A 21,159-nucleotide genomic window follows, 5' to 3' on the forward strand; every position below is an offset into this window, starting at 1 on the left:
TTAGCTGCTGATTCTCATCGTCAAACATTGACAACCTGGACAAAAAGGTCCCGATAAACTTACGACGAAAATGCTTTTTGATCGCCTTTCGCGACGGCTCTCTCTTGGCTTTCAATTGTGCCACGTTTTCGGCAGTCTCAAAAATATCTACCAACAACTGTCAGTTGATCGTATCAAGGGCGATAATATATATGACTATTGACTAACAACAACTAACTCCATACTATTATTATTTTTTTCTCTGCATCCAAAGCTTCGTATCAATCAATCCTAATTTACTGTATACTCATCTTTTTCTAACAATTTGTTGACCTGAAACCCTAGTTATTGTGTCTGTTTGAGCGGAGAGTATACAGGGATTGTGATGGAGCACGTTTCGGATGAATTGCTGGGGACGTTTGTGCCTATAGTGGTGTATTGGCTGTACTCAGGACTGTATTCGTTGCTGGGGGGTTTGGAGGATTACAGGTTGCACTCGAAGAAAGATGAAGATGAGAAGAACTTAGTTAGTAAGATGGAAGTTGTGAAAGGTGTGATTCTCCAACAGGCTGTGCAGGCAGTTGTTGCCACCATCCTCTTCGCGGTATGCTTCAATTCTCATTCTCTTTTTTCTTTTTTGGTAGTGGGGCCCGAGTGAATGAATTTGATGAAATTTTTCTGTGCTGATATTATTGTTACTTACTCGTGAAGGATTTTTTTTTCCTTTTCTGGTTTGCCTATGACTATTTGGTATTATCATAGATATCTGCTGATGTGTTAATGACGAATATAGGCTTTGTTCATATGATTGATAGAAATATGCTTTAAGAGGTGTTGAAGTGATTTATTTCCTTGTTTGGACCTAATCCACGGAATAGGAGTGTGAGAGGAGGGATTATAGGTAATTAGTCAGTAAGATAGTGGATGAAACAATTTTTTTCCTAAATTTGCCCCTACATTACATATATATGATATATCAAGCTTTTAATGGTTTCGGTAATGTTTTTGAAATGTTCAATAAGTTACACCCAAGGTATATTAGTTGTTTCTTTTAGTTATAGGTGGTTTTTGGTTGGTTTGATTTATCACATCCAATCAACGGTAGTTTTTTTTCTTTTACTTTATTTAGGTGCAACTTACTTGGGGGCCTTGCAGCATAATTGCAGAAACCCACAGGACTATTTAAATTTTAGGGCATCAAGTATAAAGTTATTGCATTGAGGCAACAAGGATAATAGTGTGGTTAATGAGTTTTGTGTCATATGGGGAACATTGAAGAAAGTACCTCTATAGGAATTAGGAATATAAATTAGCTTGATCAATTATGTGTCTGTAGCTGATTTGTGAAAGTGGCTGTTTCCAAGGGCTGTTGTTTTGGCCAACAACATGCCTTTCTTGTTTTCATTGTCTATGTGGTTTTGCTAATATCAGGCAGAGTTGCTGAATCTTGAGGTAATGATTTGTGGCTAATACCAATTTAGGGCCCTGTCCATTACAGAAATTTTACAAATCAAGATTTTGAAGAACTGTGCTAAGACCTTGGTCTAAGGAACTTTCGATTCTTTGTTTAGCTGTAGGATAGGGCCCTCCTTCCCATATTGCTTATCATTCCTTTGGACTTTGGAGTCTTTTTTATTCTGCATATTTCACAGATCAGAAAGAAGTTGCCAGCTTAAGATAGGGGTAGAATGAGTATAAGATTGTGTACAGTTGAGATGGCAATATAATGAGTTTCTAGTTTATGTGTTTTATGGAATTAAAAGTTGTATTTATTTCCTAAACTGAATAGGACCTCTCTGTGCCAAATATCCTGCCAGCTTTTATTAGACATTTTTTAATTTACTATCCAATAAATTAATCTTTCTTTATTAAAACATAAATGAATGGGATAAGCATTATGAAAATGTGTAAGTGATTGGCTCAAAATGTGGCTTTAGATAGACCTGCATTTCAAAATGTTGGCTTTCTGAAAGATGAAGCTGCATTAACAAAAAGCATCTTTCCAACCTGTTCTTGTCTTTATTTTTTTTTTTTTTTGAAAAACCTGTTCTTGTCTAAGCAGAATACTTTACAAGCACTAGACCCAGGGCTTCCTTCATAAAACTGCAGCAGTTACTGCCTGAAACTTACAGTGTTTACTGGCCCACTCACCAGCAACCAGCTGGCCCAAATCACATAAACAGGTGGTAGTGTTCTAGAGTTAGTCTTCAAAGCTTAAAAGAAAGTCATACAAGTCAAAAACTTGTGTCTGTGAGAAGAGAGTTTTAGAGGGGAGATTAAGTCCCTTTTCATTTCTTCATATGCTATGTTTCTTTTTGTTCCCATGCTTGACTTTTGTTGAGAGAGAGAGGGAGAGGAGTTTATTTTTGGGAACTATGGAGTTAGAAAAGAAAAGAAAGCTAAAGGAGCATTTGAGATTAATGAAATATGAGTGGCATTCATAAGACACATTTAAGGAATAAAACTTGCTAAACGCCTAAACTGCATTTACAAAGTTCACTTTTGCTGAATATCTATTATTGAAAATGTGATCTGAGAGTAAGGAAATATGAGTAGATTCAGAAGATGCATTTAAGGAATGGAGCTTGCTAAACTGCATTTACAAAGTGCACTTTTGCAGAATATCTACTATTGAAATGTGAAAGTTTCATATTTGAAAACTCACTTATATAAAAAAGTTGCATATTGTATTAGCTTTTGGTAAAACGCTTCCAAATCATTATATTTCAGTAAAAGTTCTCTCATCATAAGATTCTTAAATCATCATTGCACATATATTTTTTGTGGTGTAAATGTGTAATAGAGAATTCCTAACTATTTGCTGGCTTCTACAATAGGATGGAACATATATTGCTCCCTGGTGGTCCTTTTTTGTATAGTGTAGTGAAGGATTGTCACCCCTTGGTGCCTTATAATAAAGTTATATACTCACCTATCAAAGAGAATGATCTAACGAGTGAAAAATCAATACTTGAGAGCGATTTTAGGTATACCAAATGAAAGTTCAACTGCATTATGCCACAGTTAAAAGCTTCTAAGGCTATATGCAATTCGATCACATATTATAATTTAGTCATCGCTTTTGATGAGTACTTTAATTTGTGTGAAAGTTTTACCTTAATGGTTGTTTCATTTGTTTGACATTTCATTCAATGTACGTTTTGGTTTTAACTTTTAACATAAGTAAGGTAATTTTCCTAATTCCTGATAGTCTTAATGGCCATAGTGAAATTTCTTGTTCTGGCTCTTGTATCAGTTTTTACATTTAATATCTCAGGTGTGGGAACATAATGCAACTGAATAATGAGGAGTTGATTTACTCCTTTTCTAAGCTACACATGTGATTATGCTGAGTCTATTTGGATAGTCCAAGAAATTGATTTTATTCCCTTTTTGTTGCACTGTGTTGATGCAATTAAAAAAAACACAAAGGAAACAAACTTGACCTATCAAAAACTTCATTTAATATGGAACATAAAATACTTCTTAGTCGGGGACTACTATACCTTGTTTTGGTGCATGACTTCATTAACAAGTCTTGCACCTCTGTCACTTTGTTAGTCATCTGCTTTTCATGTGTCAACTTTTTGTGTCGTATATGGTGCTTTCAATTCTTATCTCTAGACATCTGTTTCTGTGCAGGTCACTGCAAATGATAGTGAGACTGTCCTAGATCAGCAGGCATCAGGTCTTGTTCTTGCAAGGCAATTTATTGTTGCTATGGTGGTGTTAGATACGTGGCAATATTTTATGCACAGGTACATGCACCAAAACAAGTTTTTGTATCGACACATCCATTCTCAGCATCATCGACTTATTGTCCCGTATGCTTTTGGAGCTCTATACAATCATCCTCTAGAGGGACTTATTCTTGATACCGTTGGTGGTGCTATGGCTTTCCTTGCCTCGGGCATGTCTCCTCGAGTTTCAATTTTCTTTTTCTCCTTTGCTACTGTCAAGACTGTTGATGATCACTGTGGACTATGGTTGCCAGGGAATCTATTCCAAACCTTCTTTAAGAATAACTCAGCTTACCATGACATTCATCACCAGTTATATGGCACAAAGTACAACTTTTCACAACCTTTCTTTGTAACATGGGATAGAATACTTGGCACTTACATGCCTTACGAAGTAGAGCGGAGAGCAGATGGGGGTTTCGAAGCTAGGCCTACTAAAGATTGCAACAACGAATAACAAGGCCCATTTTAATTGTTTCTCACAGAATATTTTGCTTCTCAGACATTTGATGACATTTTCAGTTTGTATATATAATATATCTATATATTTGCATATATTGTTGTATATTTAGTTGTTCTTTGTTTAGTGTGTTTGAAATTAATAAAGGAGTTCAGTTTAGAGCTTGACATTTGATCCCTGTGTTTCTATTTTTTTTTTCTTTTTCTTTTTCCTTTCATCTATTTATATCCAAGAAGACTTTTTTTGAGTTGGCTTGGAAATGTGTGTTCTCAGGGGTGTGGATGTGGCTCTATTTTTCACACCTCACCTTCCTTATTAAACCATCTGCTTAGCTGTAATGGCCTTTGATTCAATGAAGGACCATTCTCATTAATGGATGGAACTTTAATTTTCTTTCAAACCAATATGCTTGCATCTTATCTGTTCTACATTAATTACCAAGATGTTTGCCCAAGACAATGAAAGGCTATCTATCTAATCAATTGAGAGGCTATCTATATAATAAAGTGATTCCTCATTGTTTTTTAAATATGCAATATTTAACAATTAAATATGTATATATACCTGGTAAATTTTATAAAATCAACAAAAAAGTTAAAATTTAAATCTAAATAGTAAAAGCTAGACCTTTAAGTAGTAAAAAGTGAGCTACTAAACCAAATAAAATAAAAAACACAGTCATAAGCTCTAAAATTGAACCCCTAGATGTAACGCATTTTCGTATTTTTGTAAGTACAATATTTTAATACTAAATATGCATAATGTTAATATTAAATGTCAAACTATTAATACTAAATGTACAAACTTGAAAAAGTATGAGAATTGTAAATTTTAAATAGTAAAATTGTTGATAATTACGAAAATGCATGCAACCATTTGTTTTTCTCCTTAATTTGATATGATCCATTCGATTTTTTTTTTCAAATGTAAGACTGAGATTGGTGACTTTACTTCAATTTTTTTTAAAAAATATATTAATAAGTTTAGCAAGTTTAAACGAGTTTTGTGCATATCGTGTCAACACGACCCGAAACATGTTAACAAAACATGTCTATCGTGTCAACTTGTTTACAAATCGATTCGTGTTTGTGGTAAGGATTTCAACCCATTAACCTTAAAGTCCAGACCAAGAATGTCAACCTCGGGGTTATCCTAGGAGGGTTGGGTTGGTCTAGACGGGTTGAGGATATGAGAAGATCAGAAGGGGTCGGGTCAAAGAAATGGAGCTAACTCAACATTTGGGTCACATGGGGGTTGTGGCACTATTAAAGGAGTCGTTAAATTTACACCCATGTCACATGAGATGTTATTAAAAAAGCAATTAAACTTCTTTTATAAATAGGTCAATAATCATTGTATTGTAGGACATATTTTGTCTCATTCACAAACCTAATTTTGTAATCTCAAAACAATATTTACCAAATATAGCGAGTCTTTATCTCATTTCTTTTTACATTAATCGATTTTCCTTTTATAGTTATCTTGGAGTAAATTTTCTCCCTTAAATATATATTCTTATTAAATGACCCCACATACTCACAACTACTCAAAATTAGGTCTCAGGGTTCATTTGCTTTTATGCCTTTTATAGTCACCATAGGTCTTGGTTTGCTTCTCCAGTCCGGTGGTACCAACAACATGGTTTGTCATTTGTGGTCACCGGACGGCGAAGTGGGCAGATCGGCAGTCAATTAATCAGTCTCTGACTCTAAAGAAAACAACATGATACATGCATATGTTAACTGGACAAACTTTTTCCTTTTTTGGTACCATAACTTTTTAATACTTTATAATCAGATTGATTCTGACTAATATAAAGTTTAAGTTAGTGTTGAAAGTTGAGAAAATTTTCTTGAAATTTATTCATTCATAAAGTTGAAATTATATACTTTAGTTAATGGAATAAGTTGTGAATATGATGCAACACACACACATGCCAGCTAGTAATGTGTTTTGCTTTTAGTAGACTTTTCTTTAATTAGGTGGTGGCATAAGCCTGAGGCTGAGGTCTTGTCAATTTTTGGATTTTAGTTACCTTTGTATATATTTTCACTATTTTTTGAAGTTGTAGTAGTGTTCTTCATTTCCTACATTATTGACGTCGTTTTGGCAACCACCTTTGATGCCGACATCCTGTATGCCCTTTTGTTTAAGTGTGATATACTCATATGTATTCTGTATTTATAAGCAAGGTTGTAAAAATCCTGCCTAGACGCCGATTAATCCGCCTAGCGCTGCCTAGACCGGTTAGACGCTGACCGTCTAGGCTTCTTAAGCGCCGACTAGGTTGTCTAGTTGACTGATTAGCTTTTGTTCCTTCCTTTTTAAATGGGATATTTCACTTAAAACGATATCATTTTGAGCAAAATAACTTGAATTGTTCAAACTAGATTAATATTTAATATTTTAATATTAACTATTAAAGTATTAAATAATTTATAATTATCAAGTCTTGAATAATTAAAAAAATTTAACAAATTATTAAAAATAAAAAAGTACACGGGCGCCTAGGTGCCGATTAATCCCTGCTTAGGCGCTCCTGAGTGCCTAGCGATTTTTTCAACCATGTTTATAAGTGAATTTACTTTGCAAGAAAAAAGAAAGAAGTGAAATTACTATGGTATAGATTAATTATCAAAGTTATTTGACTTTTCTAATGAAGTCATGAGTTAAATTTGAAATGTTTTATTGTGCGGCATTATTATTTAAAATTTTTTTAAAAAATTGATATGACAAGATCTTGTATATTGAAGAGTTAATTGTCATATTTGACAATTAGTGGAATAAGGCAAGTAATGATTATAAGCGCCACAAGTATTAAGGCCGGGTTGATCCCTACCTTTCAAATATTGCATGCCTTTGTGCCCATACGCGACACGACAATCTATTATGTATGCGTACTTCATAGGTAGGTTGTTGTTCTGTTAACTCAAACCTAAATGAAATGCATCAGGGTCTTCGGTCTGACTACATATATATATATGTTAGTTACTCTGTTCACTCACACCTAAAAATGAATGTTCTTCTTTTTTCTTTTTAGGGTACACTAATAATACATGATTCTTTATGAAAGTTTTTGGATAACGATGGAAACTTGCAGCTATTACCTATAGTGTAGAAGATGTTGAGCATAAATAATATATAACATAAATGTGCAGTCTAATTATCAGTTTAGACTTTTAGTTGAGATAGAGCACATGCTTCAATTTGATAATAAAAAAAAAGATAATAAAAAAAAAAAGATGGTCCACTTGTTGCTTGTAATGTTGTGATTAAGGTGATGAGTTAAAATTTTCTGTAGCTTTAATTTAATTTATTTGTGTTTTTGTGTAGGCATTATATGATGGGACATGTATGGATGGGATCCTTACATGTTTGTGTAGGGTAGGTATCTGTGATAATGAAGGTGGTTAGCCAAGCCTGAGTTGTGATCGGAAAATTGTGACTCTCATGAAACCAGCGAGCTACCTTACAAGACATTCTTAGCTTACATTGTTTTCATCATCAATGGTGGTGTCCCCATTCTCCTATTTCAGATGTCTGCTACATCTGTCCCTTTTAAGCTTTCATGGGTGGGAGAGAAGAGAATTAATGGTGGACTAGAATAGGCATCTCACTGTCATTATCTGACAAAACAGAAATGTGCAGTGGATCAATACAAAACATTATTCACTCTAATACTATGTTTTGCAGTCTCAGAGAAAGCTCTAATGGCAGAATCTCAATCACTGGCTCAGCCTAGATTCAATGCTATTATTGCCTGAGCTAATCAGAGAACTTTGGGTTACTATTAGAATGGCAAAATTTCAAGATTTTGTGGATTTAAAACTGTTCTTTCAATAGTGTTTTCCAAATTGAAGCTTTTAGTTTGTTCTGATGTTTTGTTTCTGTTGGGCGGAGGCTAGTGAGGATCAAGTCCAACACCAGGTGACTAGGGGATTGCTGGGTAGAGGTAGGAAGGATTAAGTCTAACACTCTGACATTCAAAAATGTGGTGATATAAAGAAATAAAGTTACGTTTTCACTACTAGCTATAACTTTTGGCATTAAATGGTAAGCAAGAGTTAGATGGGAAAGGTAAGTGGAGATTTTGTATCCATATATGGTATGATTCCTAAAAATGGAGAACAGAAGTTTGGGCTTTTTCAGTGTTTAGCCAAATGCATACATCCAAAACAGCAGAACTATGGACAAAGAAGATGCTCACAGAGTCCATATCCATACACACATGAAATGGACTCTTTTTATTCATGGAAATTCAGTTTCTGAGAAGTGAAATCTACATATATATCTAGATATACAACACATGCGCCTCGCGGTTAGAGATGGAGGCAGAGAATGACCCTGCATTTCTGACACCAAAACCTGTTGCTATCTTGCTCTCAGCATGAAACCTTGTCAATGGCATAAAGGCCTCTGAGCTGTGGTGCCTTCGAGCCCCCGCCTTTTCAGTTGCTGTTCTGTACGCGTCTCCAGCAACAACGACCGCCTTCTGGCTCTTGCACCCGAGGAGAATGCTTGGGAGCCGCTTTGTCTTCTCCTTGGCCATTAATTCTCTTCCATTTTGGATTGATCTGTGAAAGCTTGCTGATGAGGAGAGAATTTTGGGCTCTTCTGTGTCTGATGCTATCGAGAAATCAGCTGCGCTGGCTGTCACGACGCTCCACTCTATGCTGGCCTCGCTTGGGGCGTAAGATGTTGTTGGAGTGACACAGGGGAGGAATGGATTGGAATTGCCTGGGAAGCTCTCGATCTCGAACAAGTCTGAGCTTGCTTCGCTTGCTGTATCGTAGTCAATAATTCCATTGGAGCTGAGGGGGTTTTCGTTCTCTGATCTTGTTGGAGCAATTGCATCCCAAGCCACCATTGTTAGCCTTCTCTCAAGGTTAAAGGATTTCCTCCCAGGCTTATCTAGTACAGGAGAGCCAAAAACCTCTATGGAGTTTCTCTTCATTTCCTCTTCTTCCTCTTGCAGCTTCTTCTTAGCCCCTATGTTTCCATTTCTGGGATAGAAAACTGGGAAATCCTTGATTTGCATATTTCTGCTGAGGGGTGGCTTTTCAGCTCTTCCAGGACTTCTTCTGTTGAAGCTAATTTCGCCGATTTTTTCCTCAACATCAAGAGAATTCTTGTCTCTGCAAGAGCAATAATTGCAGCCAATGCTAGCCAAGAAACTCCTCCCAAATCTGCTAGAGTTCTTAGGCTGCTGATGATCAGTTCTTGGCACTTTCTGCACCAGCAAACTTCTGCTATTCCAGCTCGATTCAGATCGGGTGCTGGGAGTTCTTGGCCGGCTTTTTGGCTTCACGGGATCTACTACTACTACTACCTCCTCTGCTGGATCATCATCCTTCTTATGATGGTACTTTGGGGTGCTGTTTGCAGCATTCCTAGGATGTTCTTCTTCTTCTTCTTCTTCCACTGCTTCCCTGAAGTACTTTTCTGCAGAAAAAACGTCGATTTCTCCATCTTCCGCTTTGTTTGCCTCGAGATGATGGACATGCTTTCTGGTGCCAGAAATGAAGGGATTAATGCCTCTACTTGGCTCACCAATCTTGAGTTCAAAGCTTTCTTCATCACCACAGTTCAAGTATGAAGGAAAGGAGATGGCTTTTGTGGTTTTGGTGTTTGGTTCCGAAGTTAACACAACCATAGCCATTGAAACAAACAATTTTTTTTTTTTTTTTTGGGTACAGAAATAGTTTTTTTGGTAATTTGGTTTTAACAAGCAAACAAAGAGGGAAAATAGGGGGAAATGATTCAATAAAGAAGTATTATGAAGGCAGGTCTATTAAGGATCTGAGCTTAAACTCTATATAGAATTTGAAAAGTTCTTTGAAGAAACAGAAATGGCTCCACATATAATTATAGGATGAGATGGGACAGGGAGGGCTCCGTTGCTGTCATTGAAGGAGACGTTAACAATTACATTCTAATCCCGAGAGTCTCTCACAACCTTTATCTTATAGGGGTAAATCTTAGAGGAAATCATCATCCCACAAAGTACTTGATCCTATGAGTGTCAACGAAGCTAAATTATTAAATTTTTTGGGTGATTGACCAGTTAAATTGTGCTCCGAAAATAGAACGAAAAAGATGATAGCTAATAAAGATGGTAACCCTTCTCTTGATATCAAATTATCTTTACATAAGATTTTTGGTTCATTATTGTGATAGTGACCTTTGCTTGCTGGCACAATTTTAAGCAAATACCATGATTGGGTTGGCTAACATTATGCTAAACAAACAGTTGTTAACTAAAAATCAAGATTGTCAAGTTAATGTTAAATTGGTTCAATTAGCTAGAATGAGAGTTTGAACTTCCTTTTCATTCATATGACCAAACCAAAGTCTATATTGGTAAAAATATAGTTACTATGCACCACAATCACATAAAGAACATATTGTAATAATCGATGAAACTAATTCTATAAAGTAATATTTTTATAACGTTACAAGTTAAGACTTTGCAGATAATTAATTGTTAGTCTATTTTATACTGACTTAATATCGAATTTTTTAAATGGCACAAAATATATGACTATGCTTATTTTAATTCTTTAATTTTTTTATTCTTAAGAACATGATTTTTTTTTCAATTACAACATATAGCTTATATATTGCACTGATTGTTTTGATTTTTTCTCCTTTTTGTATGTTTTTATTCTAACTTTATCAGGTAATTTGTGATTTGATGACATTATTGTTAGTCTGTGTAAGAAAGGTCTAGGTTCAAGTTTTATTTCAATCAGAGTCAACAAAATTGTCAAACTGGTACTATTAATAGGTTAGAGTATACTAAAATTTTTTTTTTCTAAAAGTTCTTGATGAGTTGGAAAGATATAAGCCTTTTATACATGAGCATAGTTGTTCAATCAAAACCTCATAGCAGTGTCATTATCCCAAATGCAATTAAAGATGAATTGATGGTAGAATTCTGGAATGTAAATGCTTTGCCCCACTTGAAAGTTACTGGAAATTCACCAATTAGGCCGTTATTATTACTTATTAGGACTTTTTATTCTATACACACTAGAATTTATTATCTATATTAAAAATATTATCATTTATCATTTCTTTTTTTTTTTTTTGAAGTTTATCATTTATCATTTCTATTAACTCATTATGGATTAATCAATAATAATATCATTCTCAGAACTATTGTTTTCACAATTATCAATTAAGACACACTTTTTTTTTTGACTAATTTAAAAATTATACAAAAACTAATGGATTTTTTTAAAAAAATTCCATCCATCAAAGGTGATTGGAAACCTTAACAAAATTTAATTTTGAACCACTTTTTGAATCAAAAAATTTTTACAATCAATTTAAAGTTTTAAAAAGTTTACTTCTCCTACATGGCTACATATTGATTGCTCGATTTCTTTCAAGTTTCATCTCTTGACAGAAATTTAGAAATGAACTCCTTTAAAATGGGGCAAAGGGGAAGTCTCCATAACTCCATCTATCACCAACACCACATCCACCGTACCATTGTTACGTTGCTAAAAAGAATGGACAAATGGGGTGGAGAACTTTTATTTATTTATTTATATTTCATATTTGTCAAATATTCTTTCTACCGGAAGAAACAACTTTGTCATGGTTGCAGAATATCAACAATCATGATTTGTAAAAAATTATAGATCACTGAGAACTCTATAAACACACATAACAACTTAAACGACTAAATTTTTTGACAATCCAAGCTAAGAATGCTACTATTTTTTTTAGCAATGCATAATGCCAATGATGTATAGTATGTGTGTATATGTACATATAGATACATTACTAGATTTGGTATCATTGCGATAGTCCTTTTTTATTTTATTTTATTTTTTGAAAAGTGATGGTGATTTTTTTTTATTATTATCTTTTTTGGCTACATCTATCATCTGTGTTGGTAGAAATTTAAGTTTGTTTTCTGATTGCCAAATTCAATGGTTGTGTCTTAATGAAAAGTAAGATATATGATTGTATAAAATAGGGATACCATCTTTCATATTTTAAACTTTATTATATTTTATTTCAACTCAAATTAAAATTTCTCTTTATCACTATTATTCCTTCTCAAGTTTGGACTCTCTCATCTTTCCTCGATCTTCCCTTCATACAAAAAAATGTTTTGTGAATTGAAACAATATACTCTTTGCTGATGAAATTCATAAATAAACTTTCATTGTGTGGATGAACAAATGTTTACTAAAAGTTAATACATGTGATTTTGATGCGTCTCACATTGACTACTAATAAAAATCTGGGCCAATAGGTGTATCTCTTTCTTTGTATATCAAGATTTTAAAAAAAATTTCTTCATGGAATCAAACAAAATACTTTTCCCTTCTTGATGTCTACCTCAATCATAGATTTTTTATTTTATTTTTTATTTTTGGAAAAAAACTAAATCATGAATTCTAGCTAATTCTCATAAAAACTTTTTAATTAAAATACAAATATTTTTTGGGGTAAATTGGAGGACTAGTCAAATGGAGGGGCAATACTGCAATAGGATCTCAATCTCCAAGTCTAAGAGCTTAAGGCCGGCATACAAATGGAATTGGTCTATGGTCATTTTATATAAAGGACAATCTAACACTGTAATCTCCCACTCGCTAGCTAACTTGCCCAAAACTAGCTAAGGTAGAGTTCTACACATTTGTTGTCCTCGCTCATCAAAACATGAGAGATCGTAAGAGTCACTCTGTCGAAGACTATTTTCCTATTATCAGCACGAAAAGTGAACACTTCATATACAACGCAAAATCAAATCATTCCTAACCATCTTAATCAATGTTTATGAATCTAATTCCACCTTCAAACATATGTTTGGCCAAATACACCAATTATCAAATGAAGTAACGTATTTGAATTTTGTTTTTGTTTTTTTAAAACGTGTTTTAGTTGTAACCTAGTTTTGTAGGGTTGCATATTATATTGTGAAGAGGAAATCTAGAGGATGATGTGAATAGTTAAGGAAACCATCTAAAATGGGAATATATATTAATGCTTTGGCCCACATGAAGTTGGAGCCATATCATACTCAGCTCGATCAATAATGTAGTCCAAATTTTGTTTGGCCTACACCAATATTGACCTCACAAAATCCATGCATTACAACCAATTCTGACTCCACATAAAATGACAATATATATATGTTTTCCTATTCTTTTATTTAATGTTTACACTGCTGATGTGCATACACACATGCACCATGTCGGACATTTCTACTGCATGCAATATCACTCTCATCTACATCCCTCAACAATAAATTACTTTCACAATATATATATTCTAATTAGGCATTTCATCGAACCTATTTTATGTGTCTGATTCAATTAATACCACAGAGAAATTGTATATTAATAGAGTGGACGATTCAAAATTTAGGGTTTAATTAAGTTATTTACATTTCAATTTTGTGTAATCTTTAGTTCTTGTTGGTGAATAAAACTTATATATTCAAAAATTATATTAAAAGTACTATTAGATTAAACACTCAAAAAAATTATGAAGGTATCTTTTTTCCTTAAAATTATCCTCTACGTTCACTTTCTTGTATGGTAGAGTTGTTATACCATTGATCGGGTCCACCTAGTGAGGTGGACCATGGCCCTAAAGTGTGTATTTTTAGTATCGCAATTGTGAAATTATAGAGAATATAAATTGTGTTTTTAAGTCAAAACACATAAATTGTGTATGTTAACATTGTGAAAATTTAGTATGTAAATTGTGACCATTCACATTGTGTGTTCGTAGTATACAAATTGTGAATTTTTAAAAGGTAAATTGTAAACATTTAGTAGGTAAACTGTGAATATTTCGGATCTACAGAATAGTTTGCCTGTATGGTATAATTAGGTTTTTTTTTAAAATAAAAATAAAAATATTTATTGATTGACCCTACCACGACTTGATATATATGTTGATACCATAACTTAATAAGCAGGCTCGGCCCTAGCTCGGGTTGTGTCACGTGTGTGTTTACTACATAACCACAAAAGGGTCCTGATTTTTCTTATATAATTTTCTTGCATGTGTATATATTCTTGTATAATTTTTGGATTGCATCTCTCTTCTCTTTTCTTTTTTTTTAATGAATACTTATATTGTGTAGAAGGTTTTTTTTATTTTATTTTATATGTTCAATAAGTCATATATTTTTAAATTATTGCACAATATATACCCTAAAATTTTAAAGAGCATATCTATTAAATGACAATCAAAATTATGAGATAAATTTATTAACATTGGATAGTGATCATAAATTTCAAGTGGTCATAATTGTGGGCAAGATTAGTTTGGTTTGATGTGATAATTATGCTTTTTTGCTATACACGATTTGATTAATTGCAATCGGTTGATTTTTCACCTTTGTAGGTAAAACTCATCACCTATTGCAGCTATTGGTTACAACTTTATATTGATAATAATCATAATCATCATTCAACCAAATCATGATACCACCAAGTTTATAAATTTTAATTAAATTTGATAATTTAAAAGATTAAATCAAAAAATAAATGTTTAGTACATCTAAAAAAAATTAGACAAGGTATTCTAAAGTTACAAATCTATGTCACTAGATTACAAAATCTATATGAAAAAAGAAGGAACATACATTAAATGTGGATAAGTGAATATGACTCATCAACATGTCAAATCTACTCACCGACACTTTATATGGCATTTTTTAATCTCCCAACTTACTCTTTTTCTCGGTATATATAATTATGTATCATTCACTCCATTTTTAACCCAAAATACTTTTTACTCCCAACTTTTACTCACTCTCACAAATTCTTGATGTAGACACTTTTCCTGAAACCTACGTGATAAAATATCCTATTATTATTATCACATCATGAAGTAAAATTTAGCCCTTACTAACACTGCACACTTCAATTCATCCAATAAAAATTTCTCTTTCTTCAATAAAACAATGTACTTTTAGAAAATGCCAAAAAATAAATCGGTGATAAAAATATCAACATTTATTTCTTTATTTAATTAAAACCCCGAAATCTCACTTTTGATTCATTGAATATAATACATATTTGATTCTTCATTTGCAAGTCTGTCCACATCATGGATAAAATTATAGTATCTTCTACTTCAAATATTAACGCATTCAAAATAAAATTTCGACTATAATAATATGTTAAGAAATATCAATATATGAGCCACAAAAATTTTGAGAAAAATGAACAGTACACTAATTTGATCAGGCTGTGTCTTTGACATGAAAGCAAAAGCTGGTTTCCCAAGAGAGGGTAAAACCTCAAGAAGAACATAATGTTACACTACTAAATTTATCTGCAGTTACTGCAAAAGGAAATAAATTACACCATTACAGCCTACTACTCATTATGTGAACCTGTTGAAGACCAAAATTTCCTGTGGTAAAATGAATGGTGCACAGATAATCAAAGCTTTAATTAACTGCTTGTATAATCCCATACCATTGAGAGCGAGCCGTTCCTCGTCTTCCATGCCAGCATTCTCATCATCGCGTGGAAGTGGAGTTGTTGTTGTTGTCGCCCACAGTCCAGTACTGCTTGACTGCAATCAGGATTTTCTCGGGAATGAGGGGCCCGTCTTCGTGGTCCATCAGTTTGAAGTCCCATCGCATGCCCCCGATTATCTTCCTCACCTTTACCAGCACGTCCACTTCGTCCCTGACAATAACTGCCCCTTCTGGGCGTAGAATTCGGTCCATCTCTAAAAGAATGTCTTCAAAATCACACCTATATGATTTGCGTTTATTTAAAAAAAAAAAAAAAAATCATCATTGTCTAGTGCCAGAAGGTCTTCCTGTTCAGATTTTAGCTTCTATTCTAAATGCAAGAACCTAAAAGAAAAGAATACTCACTTATCCTTGTATAAACTGAAGACACCGTTAGCATGAATGAGATCATAAGTCCTCGGGTACGTGGAGAAGGCTTCACACCTGTCAGAATCAGATAAGACATCAATGAGCAGACAGTATATAAGTATAACATCCAAAGTATGCATAAGAGAGAATCATACCAGTCGTGGTAGATACCGATCATTCCTCGTTCATATATAACACCCAAAGTATTTTTCTTGGCGATTGTGGGCATGACATTCATAACCCATGTCTTGGGAGATGTAAGCTCTGCAGCAAAACCTCCCAATCCAGCATTCATATCCAGTATGTTACGATACCTTCCCGAGTCGAGGAGTTTATTGATTTTTTTGTAAACACTGACATGTTTCTTCCACTTTCTGTTGTCTTCTTGGTATTGCTCAACCGAGATTCCTGAGACTGACCCACTGGCAATTCTCGGGGGAACCTCGTTCAGTCTCTGTGGGAATGGCTTGAGAGTCTCGTCAATGTTAGGATTGGGTGACCGAGTTATGCATGTCTCCATCTTCTTATACCTGTAAAAGAAAACGGCAAATCAGGCATATAGGCAAGGAGACGCTATGCAGATGTGCAATATTACTTCTTTGAAGAGAACCCGTTCAAAAGATGGTAATGTATGAATAATTCTCCTTTTTCTTTGCAACGCTAGAAAATAAATGCTAATGGCATATGGAATGAATTATGTTCTCCGTACTCTTTTCCCTTTGTTCACCAAGTGGGAGGAAATGCTACAAATTGATTGGAATTTTGAACGAATATGACTCAAAAGGTTAAGTTTCTACCACATACCAAACATCGTCCGGGTCTGCAGATTCACAAAATGTAGCCCTAGAATTCTCTTGTGCCGCACGGCATGAGTCAGCATCCATCCTCTTCTGCCAAATTGCAATTTCACCATTCTCAGACTTCTTCTCCCAGCAGAGAAGTTTAGCAACCTCTTCAATTTTCTTTTGTTCTTCGCGAAGTTCATCTTCAGGACGTTGCCAGGCTTTGTAGTTATTTTTCCAATTGATAGGAGGGCCAGAAAGAACCCAGTAGCCACCAGGTCTAAGAACTCGATCAACTTCCATCATGAGGATTCCATCTGTCAAGGAGAAAGAACAAAGATCGTTCAAGGGCCGCTGCTATAATTCAATAAATAATAGATTTTGTGCACCAAAATTTCATTTTTTAAGGGACAGTTTGACAGAAGAATCATAATTCAGTTCTGAACTAAAATTGGAAATAATTAAGTTTTTTGCAACTGTATTCTCTCTGTTTGACGTTTGAGTGTATGATTCTTACCAGCAGCTCCCCAGGGGATTAGACAACGAGAACAATGAGCCATATCAAATGCTCGGGCAGGATATGGCATCTTGATGGTCCCAAGGACACCAATAACAGCAGGGACACCCCTTTCAAGGGCAAACTGAACCTGAGCTTCATGTGAGTCTCTCGGGGCAAATGACATAGCTATAACATTCTTCTTCCAGAGATAAGCACCCCAACTCGCAACCTATGATTACAGTGCATTCATTAGTTCAGAAAAACAGCAAGAGATTATAATGATGTCGGGTGCAGAGGCAGAGGTGTATAAAAAATTGGGGATATTTTTATAGGAAGCATACCCCACAACCAGTGTCTAACGCAGTCCGGACAACCCCATTATCAATTGGGATCACCGAAGCAAGCTGATCGATATATTTATCTGCTCCTTGAGGAAACTGAGTCCCTCCTCCCGGGAACCTAAACACATCCCCCTCGTACTGAATCCAGTTTTGAATGGCCTTCTCCACTGTCAAGCTCTTGTACGGTGCATTAGCATAAGGAACATAGTCACGACTCTTTGGCCACGAAAATGGGGTAACGTATCCTTTAGGCGCTGGAATAAGGCAATGCAGCTTCTCTTCCTGAGGAGGGCAATGCCTCTCTCGGTAGTTCATATTTTCTCTCGGGAAAGTCATGGCACGGCTTTGATCTTGGCATGGGGTGTAATCAGTGTATTGAGCATCACAAGGCTTGATCTCTTTCACTTTTGAGTCCGGTTCATCAACACTACCGGGCTGACCACCATGATGGCTCTCGAAATTGAGATTCGGCATCACATTGCAGTCATCCGTGGTCTTAGTCACCTCCAAAGCTATGTTGTCTCCCTTCCCAAACCCACTCCTTTGCCATGCTCCCAGTAAATAGAAGAAACAACAAAGACCAGCTATAATAAATATCGACACAGAACTCCTAGTCCGATTGTCCCCTGACACTGGTTTGTTTGCCATTACAGCCCTGAAATAGTTTCCACAATAATTTAGCAAGGGCAAACAAGAAAAGTAACACAGATCATCATAATACTCCAAACAATAATACCTTGAATTATGATCTAGTCACTTAAAGTAAATATTAGGTCCTCCCCCCAAGGAAAATTGGTTATGAAAGGTAAATAGAATCTACAGAGCTTTTGAATCAGCCAAGACATTACTGAAATCCAAACTAACTAGAATCAAAGAGATCTAAATGCACAGATGGATATCTCAAGTCTCAACCCCCAAAAAGGATGCACTTAACAACCTCAATAAATGCAGATCCAGGGGAAAAAACACTACTATATTCTCACCCACCAATCAGAATAATCAGATCAACTGTTTTTGGCTTTCCAATGAAAAGAAAAGATACGATCTTGTCGTTAATGCAACAATCCCATATCTATCACACCAAAAATTCCAAGCACATTCAGACAAAATAAGCTTGCCAATGTGAGAAAGGCATAAATACGGTATCATACAAAAAAAAAAAGAAAGACTCAGCTCCTAGATTAGGCCAATTAACCATAACAGCTCATCCAAGAACAAAACTTTATCGCAAAATCCACAAACCAATTCTACAGTCATTCATCACAACCTAAAAAAACGTGCAGATTTCAAACAAGGATAATATGTAGAATGTATAGGATCAAATCGCATTACCAATGGCATAAAAGAAATCAAGAAAACACACTTGTTCTTGGACGATCTTCAAGCGCTGCTTTTCGCTTTATGGAGACGTAGTCCTCAATCAAGAATATTGAAACAGAGCCCACCCACAAAGAATTTTAGTGAAGAAAGAAGAAGAAAAAAATTCAGTCGCAAACCTTATCTCTCTTGATCTTGAAGATCAAGCTGGGTTGTCTCTCCCTTTTAACTCTCCTTGTGGCAGAGGGAGTCCGAGTAGAAAGGATACTAAATACTAATAGTGATCAAAAATACGACAAAAGTGAAATCTTGGATCTTCGATCTTTGGTTCTTTTTCTCCCAAGTGTTTTGTTCCTCCGATAAATAATCATCAGTCTAAACTAAAGCGCGTTTGCTACAGTGCAAACCACGTCTCGATGTCTAAAATGCGATCCAATCAGGACGCAGATCAAATCATCCTAACGGGACCCACGCAAGAATAAAGATGTATACTCTACTATGATGAGTTTTTTTACCAAATATGATATTTTAAAAATTTATTTTCAAATATAGGTAATTATAAATTTATTTCTCAAATATAGGTGCTTTTCGCTTCACCCATTATTTTTGAACAACCTTATTAGTGAAGATTTCTCTCCAAATTTTTTTGTCGATCCAAATATCCACGCCATCATTTATTATCTCACTCAATCTTAAAAATTATTCTCTCTATTAATTTTAACTTCTTTTTTTTTTTTTTAGTTTTTTACGGATCTATCATTTTACTTCAATATATTTTAATTATTTCTTTATTTATTATATTATAAAAATTATAAATACTACTATTATTTTTATTATATTTAAATTTTAAACATATTAAAATTAAAATAAATTTATAATTATAGATGTTTTAACAAAATTAAAAAAAAACAGAATAAAAAGTTGGGCGTTGCTATTTGCAATGGCCAAAAAAAGTACAAAACTATTTAGAGTGGCCGCCAACTGAATCACCAGTTGGCCACACACGGTTTTTTCTTCATAAAAAATTGAGCAAAAACTCTTAATGGATTTGCTCTAACGAAATATTGACGAGGTGAAAAGTATTCATATTTGAAAAATAAATTTAAAGCTACCTTTATTTGGGAAATAAATTTTAAAACTACCTTAGGCTCCTATTGTAAGTGACAAATTATTGTGTGGGCATGAATATAATATACATTTTTAATATATTAAAAGTACATTATTTATATACTGAATGTACATTATTTGATAATATATTAAAAAAATTATGTACTTTCAAATAATGTGTTTTTAGTATATTAAAAATATACTTTTTAGAGTATAGTTGTTTTTGTCATTTAAGTAATTATTCATTTTCTATTTTTTAAAACAATCAAACATGAAATAAGATTCTTTCTATAATCATATGTTTATTTCTTTTTACGAACCAAACAATATAATAAAATCATTATTATATTTATTGTGCTATAAAAAAAGTAAAAAATAAAAATTTTTGTCACCAAAATCTTTCATAATATAACATGGCCTGTTAGTAATATCTATATATATATATATATATATATATATGGGCTGGATCCTATGAGATCACCCTATTAGATGAGATCATGAGATCTCATCTCAACCATTTATAAAAATAGAATGAATAGTTAGGATTGATATTAAAATATCAATTATATTAGGACAAAATTAATTCATAAGGATGGAATTGTAATTTGATTATGATATTTGAAAATTGAAATAAATGAAATATAATAATTTCCATATATTAAGGATCGTAATCATGGTAAACCATTATATATATATGTTTTTTTTTGTGTGTGATGATAATAGGAAAACTGTGAGAGAAAAGAAAGAAAACAAATCAGATGTTTGGTCTGAACTTTTAATCTATTTATGGTTCATAGGTGTGTGCATTCATTGTGTTAGGTGTGTGCAAAAGACTGTTGGAATAGGATTCTAACATGTGGCCTTTTTAGTGGCGTGTGCGACCGGTTTAGTGGGTTGGTGCAACCTTGATTCGAGTGTATTAGGTTAATTTGAGGGGTAAAGTGTTCATTCCGTGTTTATGAGAATATTTTAACACACACACATGACCAATCACGTATTTTTTTTGAATATAATGTGATTCGTAGGTGTGTGCATTCGTGAATTCAGGTGGGTGCATAA

At 34.0% G+C, this 21,159-nt stretch overlaps 3 protein-coding genes across 5 annotated transcripts; 1 reads left to right on the plus strand and 2 right to left on the minus strand.

Moving 5' to 3' along the window:
- The first annotated feature begins 161 nt into the window (after positions 1–161).
- Positions 162–4,348, plus strand: LOC116031063 (sphinganine C4-monooxygenase 1-like). The gene is made up of 2 exons (XM_031273477.1): positions 162–583; positions 3,622–4,348. Exons 1-2 carry the CDS (start codon positions 365–367, stop codon positions 4,174–4,176), a joined length of 774 nt encoding a protein of 257 aa, XP_031129337.1. The 5' UTR covers positions 162–364; the 3' UTR covers positions 4,177–4,348.
- Positions 4,349–8,248: 3,900 nt separating this feature from the next.
- LOC116001850 (protein PHYTOCHROME KINASE SUBSTRATE 1) lies at positions 8,249–9,996 on the minus strand. Its single transcript, XM_031241802.1, has one exon. The coding sequence runs from the start codon at positions 9,836–9,838 to the stop codon at positions 8,471–8,473; it is 1,368 nt and encodes a 455-aa protein (XP_031097662.1). The 5' UTR covers positions 9,839–9,996; the 3' UTR covers positions 8,249–8,470.
- Positions 9,997–15,328: 5,332 nt separating this feature from the next.
- LOC116026213 (probable methyltransferase PMT2) lies at positions 15,329–19,339 on the minus strand. Of its 3 annotated transcripts, none has more exons than XM_031267708.1 (7): positions 19,173–19,339; positions 17,677–18,331; positions 17,354–17,564; positions 16,859–17,153; positions 16,210–16,584; positions 16,052–16,129; positions 15,329–15,926 (listed from the first exon to the last, which is right to left on the minus strand). In XM_031267708.1, exons 2-7 carry the CDS (start codon positions 18,322–18,324, stop codon positions 15,686–15,688), a joined length of 1,848 nt encoding a protein of 615 aa, XP_031123568.1. In that variant the 5' UTR covers positions 18,325–18,331; positions 19,173–19,339; the 3' UTR covers positions 15,329–15,685. The 3 variants fall into 3 exon arrangements, with proteins under 3 accessions (XP_031123568.1, XP_031123563.1, XP_031123555.1); XM_031267703.1 differs by having other exon boundaries at positions 19,040–19,339; XM_031267695.1 differs by having other exon boundaries at positions 19,009–19,339.
- Between the last annotated feature and the right edge of the window lie 1,820 nt (positions 19,340–21,159).

This window comes from Ipomoea triloba, chromosome 1 (assembly GCF_003576645.1).
Source record: "Ipomoea triloba cultivar NCNSP0323 chromosome 1, ASM357664v1".
NCBI classification, from domain to species: domain Eukaryota; kingdom Viridiplantae; phylum Streptophyta; class Magnoliopsida; order Solanales; family Convolvulaceae; genus Ipomoea; species Ipomoea triloba.

Coding starts and splice junctions, on each gene's coding strand:
- LOC116026213 (XM_031267708.1), bottom strand. CDS start 18,324: ATGGCAAACAAACCAGTGTCAGGGGACAATCGGACTAGGAGTTCTGTG. Junction 16,585..16,858: donor GCAGACCCGGACGATGTTTG/GTATGTGGTAGA, acceptor TTTCTTTTACAG/GTATAAGAAGATGGAGACAT. Junction 16,130..16,209: donor ATCGGTATCTACCACGACTG/GTATGATTCTCT, acceptor TGATTCTGACAG/GTGTGAAGCCTTCTCCACGT.
- LOC116001850 (XM_031241802.1), bottom strand. CDS start 9,838: ATGGCTATGGTTGTGTTAACTTCGGAACCAAACACCAAAACCACAAAA.
- LOC116031063 (XM_031273477.1), top strand. CDS start 365: ATGGAGCACGTTTCGGATGAATTGCTGGGGACGTTTGTGCCTATAGTG. Junction 584..3,621: donor TTGCCACCATCCTCTTCGCG/GTATGCTTCAAT, acceptor GTTTCTGTGCAG/GTCACTGCAAATGATAGTGA.